Below are 18,343 nucleotides of genomic sequence, written 5' to 3' on the forward strand. Positions count from 1 at the left end.
GGCTGCTATTAGGTGTCCACACAGCCCCAACTTTCTCAGCCTGTCTTCATACAGGAGGTGCTCCAGTCCCCTGATCATCCTCGTGGCCCTCCTCTGGACTTGTTCTAATAGTTCCATGTCCTTTTTATGTTGAGGACACCAGAACTGCACACAGTACTCCAAGTGAGGTCTCACAAGAGCAGAGTAGAGGGGCAGGATCCACTTCCTTCAACCTGCTGGTCACGCTCCTTTTGATGCAGCCCAGAAAGCCCAGGTTGGCTTTCTGCGCTGTAAGTGCAGACTGAAGCTGGCTCATGTTCATTTTCTCATTGACTAACAGCCCCAAGTCCTTCTCTGCAGGGCTGCTCTGAATTTCCTTTTTGCCCAACCTGTAGCTGTGCCTGGGATTGCTCCCACCCAGGTGTAGGACCTTGCACTTGGCATGGTTAAACTTTATGAGGCTGGCCACTGGCCCAGCATTCAAATGCATCAAGGTCCCTCTGGGTGCCATTCCTTTGGTCCAGTGTATCAAGCAAACCACACAGCTTAGGGTCACCTGCAAACTTGCTGAGGGCGCACTCAATTCCACTGTCCATGTCTGACAAAGATGCTGAACAGGTAAAAGGGATATTCTATATCATGTGAAGTCTGCTCAGCAGGAAAAGCCAAGAGAAATGTGGGAGGGAAGGCATTTGCTATTTACGACACTGCCTTCCAGAGCAACCCCTACCACTGCTCATGCTGAAGCCCCCCTTCCTGGGAAGTGGCCAGACATCACCTGCCGATAGAACGTAGAGAAGAAAATCTTTGGTTTCTTTGCTTCTGTGTATGACCCTTGCTTTTGCTTTATTAAACTGCCTTTATTGATTGTAGAAGCAGTGATAGTAGTTTTTTTCACCTTAAAGATAATATAAAATGTTACACAGCTTATCCAGATACAGATAAAAGTCCTACATGGGCTACAGAGAGGGTTGTGTTTTTTTGTTTTTTTTCCTGTGAACACAACTTAAGAAGTTTATTTACTCTGCAATTTAAATGAAAAAGAGCAAGAGAGATAACTAAAGATGACTTGTTAAAAATTTTATGGTATTTTTCTTATATCTGGCTTACATAAACCCTACTTGTAGTGAAATGGAAAGGTATAGAAGCAGCTACACTGCCTGATATTGCCACATTTTTTAAGATACTTATTGATTTTCTCTCATGCACTGTATGCAGATAACTTGAAATTAAATGCAGAAAAGTGACAAAAGACATACAAAGTTCCACACGTGTTAATTTTCTTTTGAAAAGTTTATTTGCTTTGCATATATGAAAACTTCATACTTATTAATCAAACAAATATAATGTGGGGAGCATTCTTTGATTTTGGACAAATAATGGCAATGAGTTATTAATGCCATTCAGAATAAAGATAATGAAAGAATACATTCCAGGTTACATATTTTCGACATTACACATATGGATTAAGTACCATTCCAGAGAAACCTCACTGTGTAAAACCTGTATTTCATATAGACAACTGAGGCAAATGAAACAGACCTTCAGCAACTTGACGTGTGTTGCAGAAACGTGAAACTTAGTTATCATTTCCACACAAAGCCACCATGACATTTTCATAATCCCCTTTGAGTTCATCCTGTCAATATAAGTACAAAAAAACCCCACACAACTGTTAGAATAATTGTTTCAAATTACATGAATTTCAGTAAGCATTCAATATATATGTACCTTCAGTCCTTCACCTAAATAAATTAATCACTTGATAGCATACACTTTAAACATAGACTGAGCTTGAACTGAGTAACCTCATGGAAGTTATTCACATGACCTAGAAATAAACACATTCATTTCCAGAGTGGAGCAAAGTAGACAAGGCTAATAAATACCCTGGGTGGGTCTCACAGCATAAATAAAGAAGCACAGACAATTTCTGTTTGCCCAGGAGCTTAAGCTTTTCTTCACCAAAGAGAAAAAGCCTTCCTTGACCAGTGATGTCCAATGTTCACTAATATTAAAACGCTATACACATTGGATCTAGGATTATCTACAGCACAGGCCAACAGTACAGTTCACCATAGGATGGCTTATTCAGCTTGGAAAAAAAAATAATGTGTTAAGTATGCAGTGTAATTATTACATACCATGTTTTCCCATATTTGAATCTACTTTGCCAACATACATGAATTGTTATTATAGTGAAACTATGCTTCAAGATCTTTGGATGCAATCATTACTTTGAAACATTATGAAGTGATGTAATTACATACCAAATTACAGATCATATATACTTATTAGGGAGGAATAAAAGTGATCTTTGGCACCTAACTGAAAGAGTAGCAGACAACACTAAAAATCATGAAAGCATTTTGATACATGTAGGGAGTATGTTTCTGCTCCAGACAAGACTCTTGTTTTTCAGTGTTGTCTACTAGCTTCCACAAACCTGCTTTGCAAGTTTAGTTTTTCTCTAGTACCTCACTGATCTAAAGTTGCTGGAAAATATACTGGGGGGTGGTCTATCCCCCATAAGCAGATACTTTTGTTTAACACATTTACTTAAGTGACCTAAAAAGCAGGCCAAATAAATTTCTGCTTAACAAGATATATTCAGGAGTACCCCAAATGTCAAAAATGAAGAGCGAGTTGCATCAAGTATCTCCCATAGGCTTCATAGGGCAATCCTCTCTACTCTCCTGCCAGTGTACCTTATGCCTGCTCAAGTACAAGAACTTTGGGATGCTGGAGTCCCCATTCAGCTCTTGACTTTTATTCTTAAGACAATATCCTGAGACTCGTACCACTATTAACAGATTGCCATAGCTTTCGTAACAAAAGCATTACTCCAGAAAATGAAATAATTCTACCAGTATGTGCATCACTGCTAACATGAGTTACTCAGCTACTGTTGAGCTACTCAAGATGAAATGCTGACTGAGGAGCAGAATTGTAAAAAAAACCCTTACTGGACTTCCAAAATCACCTACCATAATGGCTTGGCGGAGAGAGGTGCCATACAGCCTCTTGTAATAGCCTTTGATCTCATTCATATCCACTTCTTGGCGTGAAACCATGATTCTGATGAGGTCTTTGTGCCGTGTTCCAGCACCCTGTTAGCAAAAATAAAAAAACAAAACAAAACAACAAAATAGCAAACAGGAAAAACAGAAGAAAAAAAAAAGAAAAAAAAGAAATTACAGATCTGGACCTGTATACTGGACTGTTTGAGCATCATCAGCTGCTTTACTCAACTCAGCTTCCAAAACTAACAAAAGGATCATGGATGTCTTGTCAAAGATTAGGCTTCTACAAGGTTCTTGTCCAGATCTGTAATTGCGTTCCTATTTTCACTAATATTTTTGTGGTTTCATAAATAAAAGTTCCAGTTAGATTTCTGTCACTGTCTAGGGCAAAAGATACGTGCATGGATGGACAAATGCCTTCCTGAACACACTACAGGAAACAGGTAGCTCCTCCTATGGAAGGACATTCAGAAATTTAAAAAGAAAAACAGACAGAGAGAAAGACATACACCAAATATCCTTCTGCAGTGATTTTTTTTATCAGACAAAGGGCTTACAGAGCCCTAGGTAGCTTGTTATTTCTCAGCTTACAAAGTACCCCATGTTTATAAAGGTGGCTTTTTTCTTTAGATTACCTTCATTGCCGAGTGGAGTTTTTCAGCAAAGAAAGCTGGCTTGCTTGTGGCACACTTCACTGTAATGAAACAACATGATAAGGTCACATTGTTGTGCATGTAACAACTAAAAAAAAGGCTAAAGTCTGGAAAAAAAACACTTTAAAAGCAGTCTCAGTGTTCCTACCAGTATATCCTTTTTATCTACCTTTTTGTACCTGCCTTCAAAATACGGGAGCAGTAGCAGTTTCTTACATCCGTTTATTCAGAAAGCAATTCAGTCAGGAAAGAGTACTGTAAAGACAAGACTGTGCTGCCTAGTTCCCTGCCACAGAATTAAAAAACTGTTGTAGTTTCCATGAAGAGAAATGAGAAAACATTTTTATATTCTGCAGGAGGACTAGAGGTTATGATTTGATGTTTTGTGAACCAAATTATACTACACACCTGCTCTTGACTTCTGACACGAAAATGGATCTGATGGGACTTACTCTTTTACGCAAAGTACATTTGATTATGATACAAAAACTGAGAACAAGATGGGTGTCCACTTTCAGATTTCATCCCTGATCCACTGATACAAGTGATATAAGAGAATCACTGCCTCACCTTATTGTTCATGAGGAACACAATGTTAATGTTCTTAATATACACCTTTACTACAAACCTTATCAGAATATTTTCTTGAAAAAAATTCAGAAGGAAATTTGTTCTATTTTTAATAACCACGTATTATAAATTTATTTGAAAAACAAAACTTGGAGATAAGTGGGTTTGGGGTTTTTGTGTTTTCCTTTTTTTTTTTTTTGAAGATAGGTTTAAAACTACTTGTGTGCCTGTTGTGACAGCTAGTTTTGGCACACTGACTTTCTGTAAAGGTTTTCCTATGTTGATGACACATCTGTTCTCCTTGGAAGACTTTTCTATATATCAGGATATGTGTTTCATCAGGTTTAGCCAAATTTAAAAAACTCAAATATCTATGTTTGTACTAGATTTATCCAAAGTATTATTTAGCATGTTCCTTAACAAAGGTTAAGCCCAGTGGTCTTCCTACCTGAGCAAGTATGACAGAAGTAAAAGGTAGGTTTTCATATGGTCAGTATACACGGTAGGTTACAATCTGCAGAACCACTTACCAAGGGCAGTCAGGCAGTTCTCAATATCACCTTTCAGCTCCAAATCCAGTACTTTGTTCATATCATGCTTGCTGTATTTGGTGTACTTTTGAAAGACTAAATGAGGAAGGAAAACTTGGTGAACAGTAATGAAAATATGGTATTCTCCCTCCATTTCTTCTGCCTTATTCTGACCTCACTGCTTCAGCAGTGAACACAGGTGACCCGTAGGCCATCTTTTGCATTTTTCCCTTTTTCAGACAGCACAAAATAAAGAGAAGTGTTATCGCACAGACTGGTGAAGTCAACATAAGTAATAGGACAGGGATTATGCTCCCATTGGCAGGGATGGAGGTGGTCCAGTGACTCCAATCAAGCTTGTGACATTAGCTGATATCCCTCTACCCAGGGCAAGCTGGCTGAAGAGCAAGACTATGTTGGGAGAGCATTCAACACCTGCCACACTGATCCCATGGTATTGTGATCACTAGCCATGTGAGACTTTATGGTAACAGTTTTGTTAACCACCTAAATGATACTGCTCATCACTAGTATGGAAAGATCAGCCAAACTGCCAATTGCACTCCAAGAGCAATCATGTGCTCAATTACAGAGAACTTTGTAGTAAACTGATTCACGTCCTGATAAACCATATTTTCCCTAAGTTCATGAGCAGGTCATGATCAAAATATCAAGTGAAGCACAAAGTTTCATCTAACATACCTCTTCGGAGATGTGGGTAGCTTCTTGTAGTAAGAACAGTAACAAACACATTAGTATCTGTTCCTTTCCTTTTCTCTCCTGCTTCATACAAGGCCTGTCGTAAATAAAGTGGTGAAGTTTACATCCGTGTAGCAAAACTCAAGCAGGAATACTGTGCTTTTGAAGGTACAAGACAAATGTAGGCCACTGCTTGTCAATAATGAACTACAGCCCTTAACACAATCCCTAACAAAACTCTAAAACCCTCGAACTCCAGATCTGTTAAGTAACACTTCATCATTCACTTATGTCATAAGAACCTAGAAAACACTGTGCAGCTGAAAAACGTATTTCCAGACATTTTACAATCCCCATCTAGCTGTCTTGGTTATATTTACATTCTTGAATGAAGATATTTTTCATATACCATTATGTGTTTATAGTCTGCACAGAAGTCTAGGACTGGTAGGCCTTCTTCAGACAGCCAGTATTATCTCTAATATTAATTGGACAACCGTGAAGAAGAAACCTATGCACCAAGTGTTTCTTGTCTTTTTAATGGAAAGTAAGAACCAAGTAAGTCTCCTTCATTTCCCTCACCTTCTCAAACCTCTCCAGAAGTAACAATTGAAGACCTCCAAACAGTAGCAAAGAAGATTTAACACTCTTTAAACCAAGAGAAGTGGTATTGAACTTTTGAACTTAGACAAAGTATTAATTTACTGACCTTCTGTATCTGACAAAACTAAACTCCTAATGTAGCATGGATAAAACCAATATTTCTGAATGGCTTTTTCTTGGTTAGATCTTTTTTTATAAACCAATTTAAAGCCAGTCCGCATTTAAATTGTAACAATGATCAAAACTTTTGTATGTGAAAACTCAGGAAAGCCTGCAAAAGTTTACCAAGATTTTAAAAATAGCCAGTCTAATTGTGGAAGAAATAAGAGAAAGATGAGTGGTTTATTTCATAATTATTCTGAAAATGGTTGTGAGATTGACCCAGTAATTTTCAAAAGTTAATCACTGTAAAGCAATAACTATAGCTAACATACTGCAGGTTCACACTGGTTCAAGGTATGGCAGCTGGTTCTGCACATTCAGGAATACAAACTCATCTGTAAATCTGTGTCATAAACAGAAGGAATATTGTGTCAAATTTCTACAGTTGTCGGTCTGAATACTTCACATGACCTAGAAGAGGGTTTGCAGAAATGCTTCTGAAACTAGGTATTATGGGTAAGATTTAACTTCTTTCAGATAGCCAAGCTTAAGTGAACTTTGTAAAACAGTATCCACTCAGAAAAGATTGCTACATAAAATACAAATATCTGTTAGGTCTGCAACCACAAGATTAAGCTAGAACATTAACAGCTAGAGTTACTAATCTCAAATTTAGCCAGATAAAAAAGTCCGGCAGAGTGCCAAGCATGATCTTACCCTGGCATCATTGTCAGCAAGCTCATCATTCACGTAAGAATCTTCACATCTGTCAGCCTACATATATAAATAAGTAAAAATTCACTGGTACTCACAATCATTCAGTTTAGCAGAGCTCATAATTTTATAGTTCTGCCCTACCATTCCCATACATAATTTAATAAATAATCGGAAATAGGCACAGTTACATCAATCATTCTGTCAATAAAGCAGTTTTATTTGTAATCATAGAATCATAAAATGGTTAGACTTGGAAAGGAAAATCATTCAGAGCTCACTCTTCTAAGGCCACCAGCAACTTATTTCTGAAGTCGTACATTAAAATCCACAGGAAATACTGTTTCTTAATGTGAAGTTACAGGTTTAGAAGCTGTGATTTTCTCCCTGATTAAAATTCTATAGATTCCTTTCAAGTTGATTTGAAACCAAAACTGAAAATCAAAACTGTTCATACAGATGTATCAAAAAACAATCCTGCATGCATGTACAAACTTCATATACATGTACTTAACAACTGCAGAATCATTTATGCATTTTAATGGGGTCTTTTTATTGGGCAACTCATCTGCTTTTGAACACAAATACATAGAATACTTTATTTGTATGTTTACAGCCTGCCTGCCCCATTATCTATCTACCTACTAGAAATATAGCTTAACAGCAATACAAAAGGTGCATTTCTTTAATTGTAAGCATTTCTTCTTTTTCTATTTCTAGTCAATTGGTATGACATTACGCTTGTTGCTTTTTCAAGTGCTTACAGACAGTTACCACAAAAAAAATCTTAAAAGCATAAATGATAAATAATAATAAACATTACTGGTTTTTAAAATACATTTGAGACAAAACTTCATCATAACTTCTTTAAGAACAATTTTATATTATCTAAGATATGGAAGTAAAAAATGCAAATAAATAAACATTACCTAAATCCTTATTTATTATATGTATTTCTCTGAAATAGTCCTGACAACATTAATTTTTTATTACAGATAATGTCACTCTAAAGGTTTAAGCACAGTATACCTTGGCAAGAGCAACCAAAGCCTTCTGAAAGTCTCCAGACGTATCAGAGGTAATGTCTTGTATCAGATCTCTCTTCAGCACTGAAATCAATAGAAAAAGTATTCATAGTTTGCTTTAAAGTTATCAGCTAGGTTTACTAGATGATCTTTAAAGATCTCTTCCAATCCCAACTGTTCTATGAGTTTTTCAGTCTTTTATTTCCCACTTAAATATGCCCACTAGAAATGCAGTTTTATTAGTTTCCCTTTCATCTTCAAGGGAAGGGTTCTATCTGTAACATGTCCTCTAATCCCTGAGATGTGCTAAACACAAAATCTGTTGGAAAAGTACTTCTCAAAGGTCTTGTGGGTGGCACTGTCTTGGGCTCTTGCTTGTGAATTCAAAAAAAAAAAAAATATCAAAAGCTTTTTCTGAACCATGTATTTCAGACTTATTTCTCACTGTTCTTATAAGCACTGAACTCAAACACAGAACTCTCCCCCAGAATGCGAACTATTAATCTGGGCTTCTAAACGAGACAACTTGAGTGGAAACCTCTTAGAAAAGTTAGCCCATAACCTCAAAAAACATGATTTAATTGGGCAACATTGATTGACTGCAATAAACCCCACATATATGAGATGCCATGTTATACGCTAGTTATCTATTCAAAGATCTTTGCTGTTCAGTTCACTGGCTGCTCCTACACTAATGTTATCTGTGTTGTAAACTCAGTAAGGCATTTTTTACAAGCCTAGTGAGACCTTAAGTCAGCTAAAGCTTAGTTACAAGAGAAGAAAAGCAGCTCCATTTTGCTAGCATCCTAGAAAGCAACTAAATACATGGCCCATTCTATGAGACATTTGCAGTTCTGGCAGTAATGATGAGACTTTTCATTCTGTATTGGGATCCACACAGATCAGAAAAAGTCTGTATGACCTCTCTCCCCTGCAACTGTTTCTATTTCATGTGAAGCTTTACTTGCCTCCTACAGTGTCACCTCAGCTTCCCATATTGAGAAGTAGGGCTGTGACTGTAATGTGTCTGTAGATATGCCATTAACACTTCTTTCTTCCTCTGAATTACCTTCTTTGTAGTATCTGCTGGCTTCTCTGATCTCCCTGTTATTTCTTGAGGCCAGAATTTCAATTAGGGTATCTTCATCAGTTCCAAGCCCCTGATTAAAGTAATTGAATTTTTAGAAATGTTATTTGACAGACTGAACTCAAAATTTAGAAGAACAGACATAAGATGAAAATCATAGACTTGCCTTTGAAAGCCCTATGTGAAACAAGAAAGGAAAATTGGAACCATTGTTCTTCCATACAGTATTGTTATTTCAGCTCTTTCGGAATTAATTTGTTATCGCATTTAGTATCACTGGTACCCGAAAGAGGTGCTAAAGGAGGTGAGCAGTGCACATAAAAGGTAGGATGTAAAATTTATGAAGAAAACTATCCCTGTTCCATTTTGTGTTCTTTTATGTAAATATACAGGTCGATACTACAATTCTACTACTACATCAGCGATCAGTTTTCAGAAGGTAGAAAGGATTCCGTCTTACAAAAATACTTCCTCCAACTCTGACATTCAGTGTAAATTGATTCGTGTTTCTCAGAACCTGGATTACTGGTATAGATATATTTTACAAAATGGGATTAAAATGAAGACAACATAAGAGCTTTGAAATCCAAGTTCAGTGTCAGTTACAGGCCCTGATATTTGTTTATGCTCTTTAGAAAAGTTTCTTTTTCATTTTTACTTCACCTTCATAGAGGCTCTTAGTTCTTCAGCATCAAACTGAGCTGGGGTTTTGAGCAGAGCCACAACAACATCTTCCAAGTGGCTTTTCAGAACTTTTTTCAAGGCATCTTCCAGACTCTGTGACAGGAAGAACAAGAAATACACTAAGCCAGTGAATGGTAAAAAGCTACTGTTCAGCTACATTGCTGAAATCAGTCTCATTTCTGACGAGTCTTGGTCCACATAATTCGTTTAGCTACTAGAAAGAATTAAGAAGCCCTAAATGAAATTTTAAATTTGTAACCTTTATGTTAACTGAAGTGTCATGTTTTCTCAATATGCATTAAGGAGTGCTTTCACACATTGCAATTCAGCCATATTCACTCTTTTACAGTATCAGAAGCAGATTCTGAATACACCGCTTCTTTTTTAAGTGAATGTATATTCCTGTTATGACTGGGTTGCTTCTCTGGATACCATTTTAATTCATCCACTTATTGCAGGAAGGATACAGAATCTGCAGTGGAAATTCTGTGGACATAGTGTAATCTTGCTCTACATAAAACTGCAAGTCCTAAAGTTATGATTTCAGCTATAATGTAATTTGACCTAAATTAAAGTTAAAATAAAAAATATCTTTTTGTTCTGCCTCATCTCTGGAAATGCTAGAGTGTGTTTTGTTACATTAAAAGTTACAGCCCAGTTCTCTACCAATACGTTTACAGATTGTGGTTGTAAGTGTGAGAAAGTCAGCCTGCTTTGTCAGGGTACCTAAACCAATGAGATCATTTCAGAAGCAAGCAATATGTCCATAGTTAGTGCTGTTCTGCTTTTAACAGTGTGCCAGGAACCAGCATATCTAAATCTAACAGCATTAGTCTCACCATGTCTTTGAAGTTATATTTTAATTTAGTTCTTTAAAAGATATAATTGCAAGGCTGGAGTCTCCTTTAAGCAGAGAAGAGAGCTGTGAAACCACAAGTGAGGTTTCTTGAACTGAAACAGGAAATCTAGGCTAAATGAGATATTAGATTATTTTCTAATTTTACTAGAAGATTCTTATTTTATTTTTCAAATATTAATTAGAAATTTTTATTTTAAAAGTTACACTCAAAGGAATCGCTTTCAAAGGAGGAAATGCTCAGAATCTCTGATACACCAACTGTGCAACTTTAATTTCAATTTAAAGTTTCAGGTTCAACTGGACAAAAAATTGTTATAGAGAAAATTAAGAGTAATAAAAACTTTTTTTCAGAATCAAGTGGTTATTTCCAAGCATCTCAGTTCCAGTGACTAGCAGTTTTATTACTTAGAGGTAGAACAACATTGTCCCTGTACACCTACTCCCATACAGTGTTACTATACTTGCGGAACAGTGTTACAGTCCTACAACTTTCCTATCCTGTTTAGTATTATATCTGCACTGAAATATTCAGAGAGATGACTCCAATTCCCTTTCTCTGTCCCTCCCCTCCTCTCAGCACACTGCCTCCCAGGTGGTACTGAAGTTTGCATTCCCAGTGATTTAGTGATTTAAAAGACCTCTAGGGCATTCAAAAAACTGGAAAGTCAGAATTCAATTTTTTTCCTTTTATTTAAAAATACTGGCAGTATAGTTACAGGGAATTAGCATTCTCTTTGTTTATATAAATTTAAGTTTGACTTGAATATACCTTACCTTTCCCTTAGCCTGCTGGTAGGCAGCTTTGATCTGCTGACGCTGAGCATTTGTTCTTTTTGTCAAAATATCAATGATGGTGGCTTCATCCACACCTATGAGTCAACAAACAGCAAAATGTCCAACATATTTGAAATATTATGGCAGTCTGTAAGGCATTGTTTAGCCAAATAATATTCTTAAATATTTTTTATTATTTGTGTTATGTCATAGTTTGATTTCTTGACACACTGAAGTTTAACCAAAGGAAAAACTGTAATCATCTACTGACTTACAATTAGGGAGTTAGTGAAGAAACCAAATAAATAGATTCCCAGAGAACACAGAAACTATGTTTCTACAACTCATATAGAAAGTTTTAAGTGTTCTGAGTGCAGAACTCACACCACAGAGTAACTAAAAAATAAATAAATAAAATTAGGCAGCATGCTCATTTAATCTCAGTAAGTCAAACTGAAAAATATATCAAAGTACAGGCAAATAGCCATATAGGAATTTCATCAAAAGAGAGAAGCACAATATAAGCATATACTGTATTACCCCTCTCTTTCTCAGGGATTTTATGGAAATCAAAAAGTATTAGTATGGAACATTACAGTATTTTTTATTGTCTAGAAATGTAATGTTTACAGTCCTTCCTTCAGCATATTCAAGTAGCTGTGTTAAGGTCTGAAACTATAATACAACATTAGCGTATCAAAGAGTTGAGATTCTTCACCAAGTGGCATAATTTAATGTATGCCCAAACTTTTAAAAGCAGAGGCACCCCTCCTTCTTGCCATTACCTCTCACCTTTTATTTTTGTTTGTTTATTTTTTTTTTAGTGTTATGCTCTTTTCAAGATTTCCTGAGAAGAGCCCTAATGTAGCAGGCTAAATATTTATTCCTCTTACCCTTTACAGTAATAGCTCTGTCCAAAGCAACAACATCAGCTGATGGATCAAAGTTCGGGTATGCCTGTACTCCAGGGCCACCTTTTGAACTTTTCTGAAAAAAAAAAAAAAAAAAAAAAAAAGGAAAAATTGTAATTGCTCATTCCAAAGAAGCAGTTTTACATGCCTGTATAAACCATGTATTTGGGATTGCCTATTATGACTGTCAAAGAACATACAAAGTTTTGTAGCTACAGAAAACAGTCTCAGTAATACATATGCATTATATCTATTCCTTTCACACTTCTTTTATTAAACAGAAAGGTACCTGGAGACCTATTTCTCAAAGCTAGATTCCACAGTAAAATACTTCTTAACTGTCACTTTCAGCAATTATGTCCAGTTTTAAATGCTCTAAACCCACAATTAAATACTACAAGCATGGCCAGTGAAGTGCTACTAATTTCTGTGCTCATCTTAAACAAACTGACTGTGCATCACATTAAGTCATTTCTCAGCTAACCCGTATCTAAGGCTACAATCACTTCTTGCATGCAAGAACTTGGAACAAGTTATAAGGAAGTGTGGAACTACTGCCTAACTTCCCTGAAACTTGAGATGTAAGTCACATTCTTCACAGGCATAGATGTAGTCTAGGGAGTTGACTCCCTAATGAATGTCTACAGGGCTCTGGGAATACCTAAGGGTGATGAATTCCACTACACACCATGTTGTATGGGTTGTTCTAAGTCAGCAACATGACAAATCACGTTACTCTATGGGCCTATGAGCCAACAGCATGAATCTAACCCATGTTTGCTTCTTTTACAGAAGCTATAAAATGCTCCAAGATTCTTGTATTAAATAAATTGCCATTGGAATGATACATACTGAGATTTGTAATTAAAAAAACACACACACACACAAAAACAAAACAAACAAACCACAGCAGATTCTAAGCATTTTCAGAATCACTTTTTCCCTGTTTCAACAACTCACAATGTTGGATTTTTTTAAAAATCCTTTGCGTCTAAAGTTAAATAGCACAAGAGAAGTGGCTTACGATACATGTTTTGCCTACAGCATTCTGTACTGAATTTTGTACACTTCCAACACCTGATAACTAAATATTCAACACCCCACACAGGGAGTAAGAGAGCAGAGGGACTGTAAACTAAAGCAGTGTCTTGCACCCAACAGAGAAATAGGACTAGTTAGCTGCCTGTTCCCAGACACACCAGGTTAGTCTTTGTATATTGGTTTCCATGACAAATTAGTGTCAATAAAGAAAAAAAAAATCTAACCACCATAACCAGAATGATTCAGAACCTTGGGAGTGCAAGGAAGATAGGAAGATGGAGCCAAAGGTTTATGCACAAAATGCTGTGGAGCCAAAATTACAAAATTAGTGAAATTTCCCCCCTATGTTCAATTTCCTTCTTTCTGGACCTCCTCGGACTTCACAGTGTACTGCTTTACATTTCCTGCCAGTTATTTCAGTATCTTAACTTCATTATTACAAGACACTCCTTGTCATCCTAGTACACTAACTCTTGATTGCTCACCACAAGCCTCCCTTCTAATCAGTATCACTACTGACCATCTGGGATGTTTTATTACATATTGTGACTCTTTGCACCATAAGCATGACATATGACTCAAAAGCTAGGACATATACTAGTAACTTCAGTTCCTCCTTTACATTCCTGGGCTCCAACTCATGGCTTCCCGTACCTCAACCTGAGTCCCTGATTTTCTCATGTACGTCTCCCAACATGTTCGCATACATTCACACACCCATGCATCAGATTACTACTTTAAAAAGACTTGAGTGAATCAGTGATTGGTCATTGGAAGTTACAATTTCACTACAGTAACTAGTTATGCCTAAGAAGTGATAACTGGACTGATGGATGCACAGAAGAGTAATTTTTCATCTGATAGCAGACTTACTAAGTTATTAGATTCCATTAGACTGTATCATGCAATAAAATTGGATTCCTCTTTAATCTGCTGGACTTTTGCCATTTTTCTTCTTCCCTTTGAGTATGTTAAAGACATTTGGTGGCCTATGCCTTTAAATCAGTTCTAAAAATACTTGAAAATAAGCATGATTCTCTCAGAAGGTGATAATACTTACAATACATTCCTGCTCCTGGTTTTCCATGAACCATGCTTGTTTCAGAAATTCTGATACCATAGCCATGTTGACAGAGTTTCTGTGAAAAGATGCACAAAGTAAAAACCCAGTTTTCCCTGAAGTTACAAAACATCTTTCACCATTTTCAGTACCAGTGTCACTCGAGGTCTCCTACTCTCAAAATCCTTTTTCTTGAACTATGATACGCAGAGGTTAGTTTCCCAAGCAGCAATTGGCATGTGCTACTGGAAGGAGGTAATTTTATGTTTGCCAGGTGATGCAATACTCCATAACTGTTTGCTCACCCCTACAGCCTTAATTACTTGCAGAAATTTTAGATTAGGCAATATCTAAGGATTAGCACTGACTTACAAAGGAAAGTTATCAGAAATAAATTGAAGTATGACTTTCCCTATTAGTTATAGCATCAGCTATGCTCATTTAGCTTACTGAATATTTGATTCTGTTCCAAATCAGTGGTGAACAAGTATTCTTGTCTGATCACATACTGTGGTTGGAACTTTTGGGTGTTAAGACAAAAGATAATCCCTCTCATGTAATTTCTTTGACCAGCCCCTTCTTAAGGAAGGCAAGTAAAATTAGATAATTTCACCTACATTGTTCCTTATTTTTCACATATTTCCTCTGATTTTTACAAAAGAATAAAGTATTACCCATTTTGGAAGGGAAAAGGGGTAATTTTTGCTTTTAAACACTCAAAATGAAATTCAGTCCAGCTTTCCCATAAGATACCATGCAGAAGGGGGGAAAAAAAAAAACTAATGGTGGCGTGATTTGACATTGAACATCCAAATATGAATTAATAAATTGCTTCATAACAACTTTGGTGTTAGGAATATTGTTTGCTAATAGAAATAGAGAGGGAACAGGGAAAATAAATTCATGTTTTATCAAATAGGGTATTTTTGGTCTGCTCGAAATACATATTTTCCCCCTAACACACTTCCAGAGCAAACACTAGGGAAGGCTTGGGTTCAAAGAATACTTATAAATAATAAACTAAAGAAAATGTTGCTGGGTAGACTAGAGTGTCTTTGGATCTAGTGTGAAGAGATAAGATACTATTTGAAGTCTTATGATACAAATAATATAATGCAGATCATATACATAACTATAAAAAATTATGTTGCTTATGCTTCAAACACACTTCCCTTACTTCTGCCCTGTGTCCCATACTAAGGGCAAAGAGCAGTCATTTAGAACAACACACACTTAGGAACTAGTAATGTAGCTGCAGGCCAGCTGCTTCTTGCCTTTATAGCAAAACTGTAAAACTTCCTTCCACATTCAGCTGCCAACAACGCAATAGCTTCCTCCCACAGTCCTCCTCCAGCCCAGCTCCACCCTTCCCACTGTAATGCTGGAGCCACGTACACTCCCTCTTCCCCAGAAACATCTTGCTTTTGTGCCTTTCTCTCAGCCCTAAGGCATAAAATTCAGCCCTGCCTGTGCTGCCAGGAAAAAAAACGAATCTGCTTCAAATCTGTATTTGTATGTCACTTAAAGCAAATCCTATGTTGGTAAATAATGGTCAGAATAGTGTATAAGTTTTAAGGCCAAACTTTTCTGTATGTTTTGCTTACTGAGGATCAGGAAAGCATAATGACATTGCTGTTAAAATCAGCATTTTATCAAACAGTTATAGTGATTTCTGTACCTTTCTTGTATTGACAGAATAAGTATATGAGGCTAGATAAAATGTACAGCATCTAAAGTTTTACTGCATTTTATGACAGCACACATAAAGGCCATATGTAGGAGAATGAAAACATTTGAAAGACTTCATACTAGGGGTACTGAGTCACCAGCAAAGGTGTACAGAAATGTCAGTCAACTGATAGATTCACAGAGTGTATAATCATTTAAAACTAACAAGATTTAGTCTCACAGTACCACATTTGACAAGAGGTGGAAAAAAAACCCTGTGTTTTGATTGATAGAGTAACACTTCTCAGGGAGCTAGCTCCAGGTAGAACTGCTAACATCTCAATTTCTTCTGCTTGTCACCACAGCCATGGCTCTCCCTCAGCTCTAGATTTTGCTGCCCTTGCAGATGACTAGAACAGGCAGCTGTTAACCTACACTGAATTAGGTTTATCAAGTCTCTAAACCTTTGTGTCTACCCTAATTTAAATTAGAGATGCAATAAAATAATTCTGTGCCTTAAAAACTGTCCTTTTTTCCTCCTTTTTAAAAATAAGAAACTTTGGCACTTACAGCCATTTGTATACAGGAAAAAAGATACATGTCTATGCAATTAATCAAACAGAAAGTATCATAGAAAATTATGACACTTTTTTCTAGTTACTCCATACAAAATACCTATTTCAGTTTAATAAAATTCTGTTAAATAAAATATTGTCCATGCCTTTTCCCAGACTCGAATGTATGGATGTCAAATCAAAAAGGAAAGAGAATCGAGAACATTCCAAATTGGAATGAACAACGTTGAAACTGGAACAAAAAATCAGACATCCAGACTGAAAGCCCTAACTCTTGCTTCACAATAATTACTGCAATTGCTTTCTGTCTTGTTCCCAGTCCCCAGAAGAGGCACACTAATCTAGACATATGTAAGTTTTTAGGTTTTGAGAAAATACTCAACATTTATTAAAATAAAGACACCGATTAGACTTCTACTCTACAGTCTTGTTAAATGACACCATTTCTCCATGCTAACTTAATCGTATCTTGAACCATATCAAATATATCATCCTGCTTACTGTCCAAGCCTAGTTATCAGGACCTTGACCTGATTAGAGTCATTATACCCTATCAGAAAAAAAAGCAGCAGATCTAACACAGGAATTTAATTTACAGTGGAAAGTCTACTGAATATGAATGAAAACATGAGAGAGAACAATCTCATCCTTGGAAAACTCAGTGGAAAGTTTTAGCAGAACAAACCCCAGATGATACCGCACTTACTCATGTGGCTTTTCCATGATACAGCCCTTACTTATGTGGCTTTTCCTAAGTTTTCAGTCACAAAAGCAGGGGTTTGTTTTTGTTTCTAGAAGTTAGTTTTGCCCCATTTTCATCACTTTCATAAGCAAAAACCCCTCTACAGTCCCAAAGCACCAAACTGCTGTTGAAGTAACAACAGCAGTTTGTTGTTTAAAACTCTGTACAAAGCTCACTATTTTTCCAGGAAACTCCAGTTTTACTACAGATTTCTCCAGCAGCCTACTAGAGAGGCAAAGAGAAACCATAAGAAACTGTCAACTCCAAATAAATCTGCCTTTAATCTTTTAAGGTGTTTTTGTTTTTTTTCCAATTAAGTTTATTAAATAAAAGCAGCAGCTATCCAAGCCCTTCTATGTACATGAAATTCTTGAAAGAATTCCTCCTGCTCACTTCCATCTTTCCCTTGCCAGTAAATGCAATCCACAGAAAATTCCTCCATGTCATTTGACAAATTCAGCATATGATTCTTGAAGCTTGTCAGATCTACAGACAGCAGCAAAGAGCAATAAAAACCTACCTTCTGCCTTCCAAACAGTCTTTTCGGGGCAGCACTGTCAGTAGTAGGAGTGCAGAGGGCTCTCTGCACTTTTATAGCTTGACGAGGGAAACCCCACCTAGCAACCAGGCTGTTTCCACAGCCCAGCAACCAGCAGCCTTTGCAGAGGCTGAATCTGGGTGCTGCCCTAAACACAGAACCACACAAAAAAGTCATTGCAAAACTATGTGCTGGAGAAATCAGGGGCAGATTTCAGAAGGGAAGAGACAACAAATGAGCATGCCATGGTAGCTCCCCTCCCCGGCTATGGCTACATCCCTCACTGCAGGAAATTGCCACAAACCTCTCAGGGTCATAGATCAAAATGGAGAAAAAATAAACCTCACATTTTTACATGTCTCATACTACTTCAGAGTGAATATGTTAAGATGTATCTTTGTCCAGTGAAACTTTGAGAGAGAGTGTAGAGGAATTAATGTAGCTTCAACGTTTCACTGAGTTCCAGTTCTTCTGCACAGAAGCCTGTGGTAGAAATGGCCCAGGAG

At 36.8% G+C, this 18,343-nt stretch overlaps 1 protein-coding gene across 1 annotated transcript; it reads right to left on the reverse strand.

Annotated features, from left to right (window-relative positions):
- Positions 1–1,253: 1,253 nt before the first annotated feature.
- ANXA1 (annexin A1) lies at positions 1,254–17,908 on the reverse strand. The gene is made up of 13 exons (XM_005154961.2): positions 17,820–17,908; positions 14,315–14,393; positions 12,196–12,289; positions 11,303–11,397; positions 9,649–9,762; positions 8,968–9,058; positions 7,903–7,982; positions 6,877–6,933; positions 5,458–5,551; positions 4,756–4,851; positions 3,638–3,696; positions 2,967–3,089; positions 1,254–1,618 (listed from the first exon to the last, which is right to left on the reverse strand). The coding sequence occupies exons 2-13, from the start codon at positions 14,378–14,380 to the stop codon at positions 1,559–1,561; spliced, it is 1,029 nt and encodes a 342-aa protein (XP_005155018.1). The 5' UTR covers positions 14,381–14,393; positions 17,820–17,908; the 3' UTR covers positions 1,254–1,558.
- Positions 17,909–18,343: the final 435 nt, after the last annotated feature.

This window comes from Melopsittacus undulatus, chromosome Z (assembly GCF_012275295.1).
Source record: "Melopsittacus undulatus isolate bMelUnd1 chromosome Z, bMelUnd1.mat.Z, whole genome shotgun sequence".
In the NCBI taxonomy this organism is placed as follows: domain Eukaryota; kingdom Metazoa; phylum Chordata; class Aves; order Psittaciformes; family Psittaculidae; genus Melopsittacus; species Melopsittacus undulatus.